This window comes from Phytophthora cinnamomi (genome assembly GCF_018691715.1).
Source record: "Phytophthora cinnamomi strain GKB4 chromosome Unknown Contig17, whole genome shotgun sequence".
Classification (NCBI taxonomy): Eukaryota; Oomycota; class Peronosporomycetes; order Peronosporales; family Peronosporaceae; genus Phytophthora; species Phytophthora cinnamomi.
In genome coordinates, this window is record NW_027150950.1 from 616,380 (window position 1) to 628,613 (window position 12,234).

At 58.8% G+C, this 12,234-nt stretch overlaps 6 protein-coding genes across 6 annotated transcripts; 3 read left to right on the forward strand and 3 right to left on the reverse strand.

Annotated features, from left to right (window-relative positions):
• Positions 1–31: 31 nt before the first annotated feature.
• Positions 32–1,970, reverse strand: IUM83_04663 (methylcrotonoyl-CoA carboxylase beta chain, mitochondrial; the record flags this gene model as incomplete). The annotated part of the gene is made up of 3 exons (XM_067928757.1): positions 32–125; positions 214–235; positions 323–1,970. The coding sequence occupies 3 exons, from the start codon at positions 1,968–1,970 to the stop codon at positions 32–34; spliced, it is 1,764 nt and encodes a 587-aa protein (XP_067796319.1).
• A 722-nt stretch (positions 1,971–2,692) lies between these two features.
• On the reverse strand, positions 2,693–3,895 carry IUM83_04664 (e3 ubiquitin-protein ligase rnf8-like; the record flags this gene model as incomplete). The annotated part of the gene is made up of 3 exons (XM_067928758.1): positions 2,693–3,284; positions 3,365–3,703; positions 3,789–3,895. 3 exons carry the CDS (start codon positions 3,893–3,895, stop codon positions 2,693–2,695), a joined length of 1,038 nt encoding a protein of 345 aa, XP_067796318.1.
• A 740-nt stretch (positions 3,896–4,635) lies between these two features.
• On the forward strand, positions 4,636–5,884 carry IUM83_04665 (uncharacterized protein; the record flags this gene model as incomplete). Its single annotated transcript, XM_067928759.1, has 3 exons — positions 4,636–4,740; positions 4,924–5,095; positions 5,205–5,884. 3 exons carry the CDS (start codon positions 4,636–4,638, stop codon positions 5,882–5,884), a joined length of 957 nt encoding a protein of 318 aa, XP_067796265.1.
• Positions 5,885–6,059: 175 nt separating this feature from the next.
• IUM83_04666 (ULK/ULK protein kinase) lies at positions 6,060–8,915 on the forward strand (the record flags this gene model as incomplete). The annotated part of the gene is made up of 11 exons (XM_067928760.1): positions 6,060–6,109; positions 6,201–6,237; positions 6,314–6,523; positions 6,587–6,677; positions 6,782–6,889; positions 6,954–7,424; positions 7,500–7,609; positions 7,675–8,093; positions 8,161–8,218; positions 8,292–8,762; positions 8,841–8,915. 11 exons carry the CDS (start codon positions 6,060–6,062, stop codon positions 8,913–8,915), a joined length of 2,100 nt encoding a protein of 699 aa, XP_067796263.1.
• Positions 8,916–8,938: 23 nt separating this feature from the next.
• Positions 8,939–9,288, forward strand: IUM83_04667 (uncharacterized protein; the record flags this gene model as incomplete). Its single annotated transcript, XM_067928761.1, has 3 exons — positions 8,939–9,008; positions 9,088–9,118; positions 9,186–9,288. 3 exons carry the CDS (start codon positions 8,939–8,941, stop codon positions 9,286–9,288), a joined length of 204 nt encoding a protein of 67 aa, XP_067796264.1.
• Positions 9,289–9,403: 115 nt separating this feature from the next.
• IUM83_04668 (ZZ-type zinc finger-containing protein P35G2.11c) lies at positions 9,404–11,623 on the reverse strand (the record flags this gene model as incomplete). The annotated part of the gene is made up of 1 exon (XM_067928762.1): positions 9,404–11,623. One exon carries the CDS (start codon positions 11,621–11,623, stop codon positions 9,404–9,406), a length of 2,220 nt encoding a protein of 739 aa, XP_067796261.1.
• Between the last annotated feature and the right edge of the window lie 611 nt (positions 11,624–12,234).

A 12,234-nucleotide genomic window follows, 5' to 3' on the forward strand; every position in this document is an offset into this window, starting at 1 on the left:
CCGCAGCTCTCTCTCATCCAGTGCAGGACGCTCACCCGAGCTGTCGGCCACCAAAAAGTCGTTGGTCGGTGCTCCGGTTTGACTCTTCCGGCAGGATTTGACACTCTGCTTCCGTGTTCGTGTTTCTGCGTCAACAAGAGCTTCCTTGGTAAGCCTAGACTGCATGCATCGTCCTGGTAATAGAGAAGAGATGTGATTTTAAGGATAACGTACTTGGCGACGATACCTGCTTCTCCTGGAGTGCACGCTTTAAGTGTTTCTCACATGCGGAAGACACCGAACTTGGTTTCCTTGGGCTCCTCGTTGAGCGCAGCACTGAGACTCAGTCCTAGCACCTTGCGGGTGTCCTTGGGGTCGATGATGCCGTCGTCCCAAATGCGGGCCGTCGAGTAGTACGCTGAGCTCTCGCGCTCATACTTGTCGAGGATGGGCTGCTTGAAGGCCGCCTCCTCCTCGGCAGACCAGTTCTCTTTGCGGCGTTCGTAGTTGTCGCGCTGCACCTGTGCCAACACACCAGCAGCCTGCTCACCTCCCATTACGGAGATGCGAGCGTTCGGCCACATGTACAGGAAGCGGGGCGAGAACGCTCGACCGCACATGCCGTAGTTGCCCGCGCCGTAGGAGCCGCCAATGATGCACGTAATCTTCGGCACCTTGGCGTTGGAAACGGCCATGACCATCTTGGCGCCATCCTTGGCGATGCCGCCGTGCTCGGCCTTCTTGCCGACCATAAAGCCCGTGATGTTCTGCAGGAACAGCAGAGGAATGCCGCGCTGGCTGCACAGCTCGATGAAGTGCGCCGCCTTGACGGAGGACTCGGAGAACAAGATGCCGTTATTGGCCACGATACCCACAGGATTGCCGTACAAGCGCGCGAAGCCCGTGACGATCGTGGGACCGTACTCCTTCTTGAACTCGTCGAAGCGACTACCGTCCACGATGCGGGCGATCACCTTTCTAACATCAAACGGTTTGCGCGAGTCCACCGGGATGACTCCGCCCAGCTCGTCGGGCGAGTACAGCGGCTCCTCGATCGGCGTCTGCGTGACGGCGGGCTGCTTGCGGTAGTTCAAGTTGCTGACAATGCGCCGCGTGATATCCAGCGCGTGGGCGTCGTTGTTGGCGTAGTGGTCGGTCACGCCGGACGTGCGGCAGTGCACATCGGCGCCGCCCAGCTCCTCGGGCGTGATGACTTCCCCCGTCGCGGCCTTGACTAGCGGTGGGCCTCCGAGGAACACGGTGCCGTTGCCCTTGACAATGACGCTCTCGTCCGACATGGCCGGCACGTACGCGCCGCCAGCCGTGCAGCTCCCCATGACGACCGCGATCTGCGGAATGCCCATGGCCGACATGGTGGCCTGGTTGAAGAACTCGCGGCCAAAGTGGTCGCGATCGGGGAAGATGTCGGCCTGCAGCGGCAGGAAGGCGCCGCCCGAGTCCACGAGGTAGACGCAGGGCAGGCGGTTCTCCTGCGCGATCTCCTGCGCGCGCAGGTGCTTCTTGACGGTGAGCGGGAAGTAGGTGCCGCCCTTGACCGTGGCGTCGTTGCCCAGGATCATGCACTCCACGCCGGCGATGCGGCCGATGCCCGTGACGATGCCGGCGCTGGGCACGTCGAACTCGCCGCCGTACACGTCGTAGGCGGCCAGCGCCGACAGCTCCAGGAACGGCGAGCCGGCGTCCAGCAGCGAGTCGATGCGGTCGCGCACGAGCAGCTTGCCTCTGGACTCGTGGCGCGCGCGGGCCGCCTCGCCGCCGCCCTGGCGCGTCCGGGCCACGCGCTCGCGCAGCTCGGCCGTGAGCTTGGCCATGTGCGCCTGCGACTCGTGGAACTGCGCCGACTTGACGTTGAGCGCGCCGTCCAGGACGTTCGAGAAGGAGCCGAGCGCGCCCGCCCGGGACGCGAGGCCGCGGTAGGGCGCGAGGGGCGGCGCGAGGCGGAGGCTGAGGCTGCGTGCGGTCCGCAGCATGGTTGGAAGTGGGGGCGTTGGGAGCTGCTGACGCGGGTTGAAGTTTGTGAGCGCCTGCTTGAAGCTCGGATCGGCAACGGGCTCAGATCTGAGCCCACACTGCGCAAGTGCATGGCGCCGCACCATCGTACGACATGTGCAGGTTCAAGCAGCGGCAGTGCGGGGCTCAAGGGTCATCGACGGCAATTGCTGCATGTATTAATATGTGTGTGCACAAAGGAGTATGCTGCTGGTGGTCTGCGAGGAAGTTGCTCACTGAGCAAGGGCGGTGAGGGGCAGACCAACAGCTCCGGCCAGGCCTGCGCTGGTGCAACTTCAACCAGACCTTAGGATTGTTAAACCACGAGTTCAGGATCGTGAGATCACATCCTGCGCGCTGAGGTTCAGGCTGAAGAACTTCGTCGTCACCTTGACCATCGGAACACGCGGCGTATCCTGCTGCGCAGCCACTTCTTCTCGACTAGCACCCACGTGTATTTCGCACCACCCTCCCAATTTGGGAGTCCCAAATAACATCCTACTGCTACTCGCTACCTACCTACTCTTTCCGACGGAGAGCCCCGCCCCCTGCCCTGGATAGCCTGCTCGGCGATCCGCTCTGTCCAACCCTGTTGCAGTCAGTCCCCCGCAAACGCGCTGCGACTGCATTATGCGTCCGGCATTATGATACTTCTTCTTGATAAATAAGACTCGCTCTTATCGCGACCTGTATCCCTCTCCCCTCACGGCTCGTTCGGGCTATCTTCTGCGTCCGCCTGCATCGCCATCGTTACAGCGAGCATCTGGTCGCGCTGGAGCTGCTCAAAATGCTGCATGGCTGCGTACTGGTCCTCGCCTGATGCGAGCTCCAACGCCATCATCAAGTCCGAGTCAAACTCCGTCGCGAGCCGGATCCCGCTGCGCAAAATGGACGGGAATCCGAGCGGCAGCGCCGTCGGGAAGATGTCTGTGTGTACGAACTTGCGCAGTGGCGTCTGCTTCACTGCGATGGCTGCCGAGTATAACTCCGCGGACCGCTTGATGTCTTCGTCCGTGTGCTTGGACCTGTCGCGCTTGTCCAGGTACTCGTAGATCCGCGCCACCAGGTCCGTCGCATACGAGCCGAGGTCCTCCACCTCGTCCGACGTGAGCTGCCAGAGCTCGTCGCCCTCCGAGCAGTTGAACTGCGCGCGGCAGATCGGACACGTCTGGCTCTGCGTGCTCCAGTGCTGGAAGCAGTTGAGGCAGAAGCTGTGTGTACAGGGCAGCGCGACCTGCTTCTTCTTGTCCATGCAGATCTGGCACTCGGTCTCGTCGAAGTCCGTGTCGCCAGTACTAGAAGTTGCGAGAGTCAAAGTTAGTACGAACGTTTCAACCCTGGCCGCAGTTACTTCAATCGCAGCGTCCCAGCCTACCTCGTGGTCTTCTCGGGGAAGCGCACGGTGTGCGCGGCGCAGGCCTTGACGTCCGAGAGGAAGCAGTAGATGTAGTAGAACTGGGCGACCGTGAGCGTCTTGGCTTGGCCGATGATCTCGGAGCCCTCGTGCCCCTCGTACGTCGGGTCGCGCGGGATGTCGACGCGGAAGTCGCCCAGGTCGAGCTGCAGCTCCACGGGGCGGCGCATCTTGCGCACCTCGACGGCCACGTTGCCGCGCATGCGCCACACGTAGGGCAGCAGCTCGGCCGACACGTTCGGGTCCACCACGATGCGGAACGACAGGTAGCAGTTCTTGGGCGTGGCGCAGATCTGGGCCCTGCTCAGCGGCGATGGGAGGAGCGGAACATGTCAATTAGTCAGTCGTCTGCACTTCGGGCCACTTCAACGTGCGCTGGGCGTACCACTCGTTGGCGTTTTGCAAGTGCGTGCCGAAGTCCATGAACGTGCCCATGGCCTGGCGGACGCGCTTCTTCATCTTGTCCTCCTGCATGGACGTGGTCTGCCCCATGGCTGCTCAGACGCGGATGACCAAGCTCTGCCTGCTGCTCGTGACGGAGAAAAAGCCCAAATGGCTTCTCCCAGCCGAAGAAGCATGCAGCAACAACTCGTTTTTCGGAAAATCGCCCGTCGTCGTCTCCACGCAGCAAGCATCTGGTTCCATACAAACGCCAGGCTGCGGGCCCGCGCGCGGATCCTGCGCGGCCCAGCTGCGCCACTATAATTCGTGCTGCTTGGTTGCTCGAGAAAAATATCGTGGAGCGCGGGTCGGGGCTAGGGCTATCAAATGTCTCTTTTATCACCGGAAGGCGCGTGCAAGCCTTCAAAGTGCTTGGCCGCCTTCGGAGTGATGTCATGGTCGTCATGTACCTGGTGTGTATCTGCCCAGCAGTTGGCGATGGCAAAATGGGCGGCGGCCATGAGCATGTGGAGAAGGGCGTCACTATCCAGACCCCAGGGGCTGTCCCCCCGCCATAGCATGGGCCATACGGCGCCAAGGGATGCACCTGCACGCGCCAGCACGCGCGCTCGTGCAAATCGGCTCGTCGCCGCGGTGCCTCGGCCCAATGGCCAATGAGCTCCGGCACCCCGCGTGACACCGTGCTACACCACGACGCGATGACAAAACGCTCGGGTCAACAATACGCATGCGATTTGCCTCCATCGCGATCGCATGCTCGGTTTCAGTGTGGGCACCCCTTCAAGATCGCTTAGCCAGCTGTACCTAGCGGGCGCGGCCACTTGGGCGCGATGGCCGGCAGCGACAACGACGACGATGCCGCGCCCAACACGCTGGAGCTGCACCCGAAGCGCACCACGTCATTCGCCGCGAGCCTGAAGAAGAAGCAGCCCGCGGTGCGCGTTGCCTGCTTTATCTGCTATGTTAGGTTTTGTCCCCGCTCCATGACGACAGCAGCGCGCGGGGCGTGACGCCAACGACAGGAGCGGGGATCCCTGCTGCTGCGGGTTCACACGTGTGACATGGCGCGGCTTTGACTGACGCTCGTCGGTGGCTGCTTGCGCCTTTGCTGCTGGCAGGCTCCGCAGGACCTCGCGACGCGCATCGCGCTCGAGCGCGAGAAGACCAAGTACTGGGCGCGGGTATTGCTGCTCTTCCCGCTGGTGCCAGTGTGCCTGGCGCTCACGACCATCGTCTTCGGCGGCGTGATCATCAACGTGGCCGCCAACAACTGCAACGCCAACCTCATGAGTGCGTGGCATCGGTTTAATCCCGTGGTAATGCGTCCCGCCGAGGAGGACGCGCTGCTCATGATGCTCAGACATTGATGGGTGATGGCCCTGTGTGTTTCCCTTGCCAGGTTTCCTGCAGGGCGCGGTGCTGCTGAGCCACGTGCTCGTGTGCTTCTACACGTACTGCTGGATGGGGCCGTGGCCGATCAAGAGTCTGCGCACGGTGCGTGTGTTCTACTTCTTCTACGGCATCGTGTGCGTGGTCTGGTGGGGGATCTACGGCACGCTGCAGGCGGTGACCGCCACGAGCTCGGGCTTCCAGTCGTGCCTGGCCATGTCGCCGACGCTCTACGTCTTCTCGCAGTTCGAGGTGGCCTCGTTCTGGGTCGTGCTCATTGCGACCATCGCCTTCTTCGTGAACGAGATGACGGCGCGGCTGCGGCAGGACAAGATGGACCAGTGGACGCACAAGAAGGAGGCCGCGCAGCGCGCCAAGTTGCAACAGGAACAAGAAATCCGCGACCGCGTGCTGCAGGACGCCCAGGAAGAGGCGAGCAGACTCGATGAGGAGCAGCGCCGGAAGATCGCCGCCACCCAGAAGCAGCTCTACGGCAGCGACGGCGAGGAAGAAGGAGAAGGCGGCGACAACGACCAGGACGAAGACGACGCTGACGGGGTCAACGAATACGGCGGCGCCGCTGCTGATAATGACAACGATAAGCAGAACTCCCAGCAGGAGGACGGTGACGAGGAGGAGGGCGAGGAAGAGTACGAGGAGGAGGTTGCGCTGGACGATGCCGCCGTGTAGCCATGTCAACTTCAATGTGATGTATCGTACGTAGAAAAAAACTTATCCGTCCTTCGATATCGAATACGGGCTAGGGTTCCTCACTGAACCCATCACACGGAATAATTCACACTTGAACGAGGAGAGAACCAGACCCAGACGGAGGGGCACGCGGGAAGGCGACGACGACTTGAGCATGAGCAGCGCCAACGGGCAGACGATCACCGTGTGCGGCAACGTCTTCCGGTGCGTCGGGCGTCTGCAGCCTCTTCCCCTTGTTTCCGCGCGCTAATTCGCCGCCGTTCTCGCTAATCCGCGCTGTGCTTTGCGCCTGCAGCCTGGTAGAGACGATCGGCCGCGGCTCCTATGGCACCGTACGGCGACCCGCTTGCGCCGCAACTTGGGCCGATAGTGTAGCCCAATATTTACTGTATCTATGGAGCATTTCAGGTGCACAAGGCCATTAATCTGTCGTCGGGCGCGGCCGTGGCCGTCAAGATGATCGGCAAGGACAAGCTGCGGCGGCCGCACGAGCGCCAGAGCATCGAGAAGGAGATCGAGACCATGCGCGTGGCCGTGGAGCAGTTCGAGAACGGCCACCCGCACATCGTGCGGCTGCTGTGCACGAAGGAGTCGCAGCACCACATTTTCATCGTGCAGGTGGGGGGTATAGAGAAGGATGCAGGCAGGACGCGGCTGACGTGGGGGTTATTTGTTCGGCAGGAGTACTGTGCTGGCGGAGACATTGCTCAGCTGATGAAGGCCAACAACGGGCTGAAGGAGGAGCAGGCGCGGCTGTATATGTCGCAGCTGGGTGCGTGATGGATGCTGCGGGGATTTTTGTTGGCGAGTTGGGTGGTGATTTATTGTTTAATGTTTATTATTATTATTATTTGGTGTTGTTGCTGCTGCTGGTAGCCTCCGGGTTGCAGTTTCTTCGCTCGCAGAACGTGGTGCATCGGGACCTGAAGCCGGCGAACTTGTTGCTATCTTCGCGGAACTTGGCCACCGCGAAGCTGAAAATTGGTAAAGTTGTGCAGAATGCGTGGAAGCGATGTTGGCTTTGTTCTAACTGTCGTTGGCTACGCAGCGGATTTTGGGTTTGCGCGCGAGTTGGGGTCCGAGATGATGGCCGAGAGTGTCGTGGGGTCTCCGCTGTACATGGCACCGGAGTTACTGGAGTACAAGAGCTACGACGCAAAGGCAGACTTGTGGTCAGTTGGCATTATCCTGTACGAGATGCTCGTGAACGAGCACCCGTTCCTTATTGTGGACAAATGCCACGCGACCAACCACCTGGCACTGCGCCGGAACATCTATCGATACTTCGAGCGCTACGGCCACGTTCGTCTTCCGAAAAAGGTTTCAGTGTCTCCGGAGTGTGAACAACTCGTGGAAGCGTTGCTCCGTGTCGACCCGGTCAAGCGAATCTCCTTTGAAGATTTCTTCCGTGCGCCATTTTTGCTACCACCGGCCCCGTCAGAAGCCGAGGCCGAAAGTACTAGCCTGGACAATTCAGAGACGAAGCAGCCACTTGTTGCTGAAAAGCAACCAGAATATGGTATGCCCTTACATGTAGGATTGTTGCGTTACGCTCTTGCTGTGTCACGACTAACTTGGATGGTGATATTTGCAGAGGATTGGGCTACCTTCAGCGACGAATACGTAATGGTAGAAAATGAATATGAGGATGTGGGTCGAAAAGTGCTTGACGGACAGGATCTCAACGTTGATCTAGACGAAAAGGTGAGACTTGAGCAAAGCACATGCGTATGGGAGCACCGATGATGCTAATTTGTACTGCTACACAGGCAAAGCACCACCACACGAAAGAGCACTTGTCTGCCGCTGATGCTGGCAGCACTATAGTCGACGGAGGCATCGAGATCAGGGATGTCGTTATTGACACGTCCTCGCCTCGCAATGGAAAGATCCCTTGTGCACTGACTGTACCAGTACCAACTGAGTGTGAGGGGGAAACGAAAATGCCAGCTCGTGAAGTGATTCCTGCCGCCAAGAATGACAACTGGCTGGTCGGCGAACGCCGCCAGTGGGTGACTGACGACAACCGTCTCGAGGAACTGTTGGGTATTTGCTACAAGAGCTTTTCCTGTGGCAGTGTGGCGCTTTTTGTACCCACTCCGTTTGGAGATTACATTGCCTTCCACGAAGGTTGTCCCCACTACTATTTGTCGGAGGAGTCAATTGCCGCGTCTAAGAAAGACGACCGGTAAGGTGGTTTGCTGGACTTGCACTTATGAGCTCCTATGTAACCCCGTTTGTTGTTTCATTTGCAGAAACCCTCCGTACGTTCTTGGACATATCGTATACATCGAAGACCACGAAACGACGGACGTAAGATACCTGAACCCACAATGCCTTGCCATTTAACGGTGATCTAACATTCGCGTGCGTTTGTTCTGTACAGAAATTAAATCCTTACTGCCTTCGTGAAGGAACAAAATATCACGTGGTGTCGGTAACTCCACTGGCAACATCTTCTCATGATGCCAACGGCAGCGTCGGGACGGCTGATAGCTCGTCCGCCTCGGATGAGCTTCCGCTTTCGCAGGTGCTTACTGGTCGTACGGTAGCGAGCGATGTGGAGGAAAACGGTCTCCACGAAGTCATAAGTGAACCGCCATCCGCCGAGGAAGCTTCACAATCCCCGATAGAGCACCAGCGGATATCTTTCCGCAGCTTCCAGATCAGCTCGCTGGCGTTATTTTTCCTGAAGGGAGGGAAGCTTCCGTATGTAGCGTTTAACGAGGGAGCCCCGAACTACTATCTAGCCAACGAGTCGATTCAAGCGGCGATTTTGGGTGTGGGCAGCGATCGGACGCCGCCTGCGTATATCTGTGGCGAGATTATCTTCATCGATACATTTCAGGCGACCGAGGTACGAACCTTTCCTTTGTTGCTGCTCTCTCCGCAGCCCAGCGTCGTGGTGGCTGATGATCTTGCACGTCTGTTACAGGATTTTAACCCGTATCGCCTACCATACGGAACACGATTCCATGTCGTGACGGTCGCGAACCCGAAGAGGACGTAGCCGACAAAATTGCAGCAAGTTCAATGGGCGATGCAGCAACGCAGCTGCACATAAGTGTATGTACAAGTACATACAAACCAAAAATCAAGAAAGGTAAAGAGTGGTGGCGTGTTGTTGTGTACATACAATCTTTGTTTTGCTGTTCAAATTCATGCCTGCATCTTCAAAACAGAGGAGTATAAACGTAAGGATATCCGACACGGGTTCGTTTGCAAAGATCTTTTCTATTGTTTAGTTTTCTCTAATCTGACATGAAATATGCATTCAAAGCCGAACGTTGCTGGGGGACGTTAACAAGGCAGTAAGCTTCGACTGGTTGAAAATCGCTGCATGGGCCAAGCTTTGCGGGAGACAGTGGAGATTGAGTTCGTAGTGTTTGTTGGCATTTTTTCATCCTTGCATTTTTTTTTTCTTGAATGTTTGATTCGTTGTCTTCTGATTGCTCTGTTGCAGTACCGTTGCTACAAGTACTTCCTGCGCTTCGTCGCTTACTCGGACAGAAGCACGTTCACGGCCTCGCCGATGTTTCCGTTTGCCAGCTCGAGAGCGCGGATATTCTTCTCGGCGTCGTCGAAGCCCATGGACGCAAGCTGGGCGAGTGTCTCGACGTAGTCCGCCTTGTCTTCAGTCTCGTTGGCCGCTGCGTTTCCGTCATCCGACTCGACCCGCACGTCAGCTGTGTCTACAACCTCCATGTTCTCGTTGGTCTCAAAATCGTTGCGAGGGGCAGACTGGCGGTTGTCCTGAGTGGTGTTTTCTTCTTTGTCTGCGGCGTAGTGACCCCAACGTCCACGACCACGCACGTGGCAGCGCCGGTGGCAGCGATCTTCCCGCTGTTCTTCATCATCGTCCGAGAATCGCGTGTGGCGGCCGTGGTGTCGGCGGAAATCGTGGTGCGCGGCGAAGGGCGGACGGCCGTGCTCAAAGTCGCGAGGACACGTCGGTGGTCCGCGCGGGTCCGCAGAATCGAAAGGCGAGGGGCCAAAGCGACCGAAGTGGCCGAAGAATCCTGGAGGACCAAACTCAAGGTGTTCGTGGATGTCCGGTCGTCCATGTCCGGGGAACCCCGAGCGATCTTCGTGGCGGAAGGGCGGGCCGTGTCCTGGGAATCCCCGAGGACCTCCGTGTCCTGAGAATGGCGGGCCGTGTCCTGGGAATGGCGGGCCGTGGAAAGCAAAGCCGGTGACGTCAGGAGGACCGTGACGGTGACCGTGGCATCCGAACTTGCCGTGATGGCCGTGGTGTCGGCCACCATGACCGAACTTGCCGTGGCGATCGTCGTGGCGGCGGTCGAACTTGTCTTGGCAACCGTGGCGACGCCCGTGTTTACCGTGGTGACGACCGAACTTCCCATGGTGGTCGTGTCCGTGGTGACGACCGAACTTCCCATGGTGGTCGTGTCCGTGGTGGTGGCCGAACTTCCCATGGTGGTCGTGTCCGTGGTGGTGGCCGAACTTGCCGTGGTGGCCGAACTTGGCGCCTCGACGGCACGCGAACTTGAGCGCGCGCATCATGCCGGGCTCCTCCATCTTGGTGAATGGCCCGTGCGACTCCGTCCACTTGCCGCTCGCCTCGCAGGCCTCGCACAGGTCGAAATCATCCTTCGTGTCCGACTTGAAGCGGGCGCCCACGATAGGACTCATCTCGCAGCCGTCACACGTCACGTACGGGTGCACGATCTCGGACATACGCTTCTGCTTGGGCGCGCGCGACGGGTCCGTGATCTTGATGAACGGTTCGAAGCGCATGTAGTTGCCGCTGGCCTCGCAGTCTTCGCACAGGTCGAAGTTGCGCACCTCGAGCGACTTGTAGCGGACCCCCGCGAGTGGAGCTATTCCGCATCCAGCGCACACGACGCCCAGGTGCAGCGGCACTTCTTGAGCGAAAACCTCGACGTCCACCGTCTCGTGGTCGTCGCTGCAGCAACTGCTGGAGCTGCTGCTGCAGCTGGACGAGTCCGAAGCCACGCCGACCACGTCTTCGTCGTTATAGCGTACCAAGCCAGCCATGAGCGACTTGGCCACGTTCACTACCACAGGTTTGAGCGCGGGGCAGCGAGCCAAGACGTGCTGGGCGAACACCAGCAGCTCGTCGAAGCGGGCCGTGGTCGCGTCCTCGATGGCCTGCGCGTCTTGTGCGTAAATGGCTGTCATCATGGCGTGTGCCAGCTCCTTGAATTCTTCAGCGGCACTGAGCTCCTCGACGGCTTTGCGGAGCTCTTCGTCTTGCAGCACCAGTAGCAGCTCCTTCTTGATGGTGGCCAGCTCGCCTGCGTCTTCGGCCACGTCCATGGCCTGCAGACCCGCCACCAGCAAATTCATGGTGCTGATGGGCGTGGGGTTGACGTCGGGCTGGGCCGTCAACTTCGACATGGCCGTCACGAGGCCGCGCAGTTGCGTCTGCACGGCGGTGGCGGCGCGTTGGGCGGTCGGCGGTTGCCGCGGCACTACATACACGAAAACCTGCAGCGTCTGCAGCTGCTCGCTGTGCATGTACTTCGCCAGCTCGTCCACGTCGGCGTCGGTGGTGATCGTCACTTGGTCTCCGTCCGAGTCGGTGTAGCGCAGCGAGAACTCGGTCTTGTCGGGGAGCAGGGAGGCGGCCATCGTCTGCAGCTTGGTCATCGTGAGCGGCTCGTCGTCCTCGGTGGTCAGGTGGAGCGTCTGCGGCTCGGCTTCGGTCGTCTGGATCTCCAGCGTTCGGGTCATGTTCGTCGGTGTGTGCTTGCGGCTGGACTTGTGAGGTTGGAGGTCAATTGAGATCTGGCGAGAGGTGTCGGCGGGCGGGATCGAGTTGTGCTGGACGAGAGCAATGGAATCGCTACAGGCAAAAAGTACAGACGGAATGTTGGTGCAGCACGTCGTCACGCGTAACCATGTTACTCCTAAGTCAGCCAAAGTGTGTTGAATTTAGATCGCAATACTGGTGTAAAGGTGTTTTTTTTAACTCGATTTTCTCTTGTCGAGGCTGCCCAACAGCAGTCTAGGAATGCTAGCTACATTTGACGTAGAAGTGATAACTGACGGTGCGTGAGTTTTGGCATCGATTTAAGCCTTACTGTTTCTCAAGAATCGACAACTTCACAGTGTAGACTGGATCAGCGATAACGTCGAGTGTTCACTATACTCGTCCTTTTTTACTCCATCAGAGCAAAAAAGGATTACAAGCAGATCAAACAGATCGCAATCGTTCACGCTGCTGGAATGCGTGTGGTTAGTGTCCGTCAGGTCCAGCAGATTTAAAATACATTCGTAGCAACGAACTCGCGCTTTCGACGGGCGGAAAGCAATGCAAACCAATTAACTACACCAACGATTCA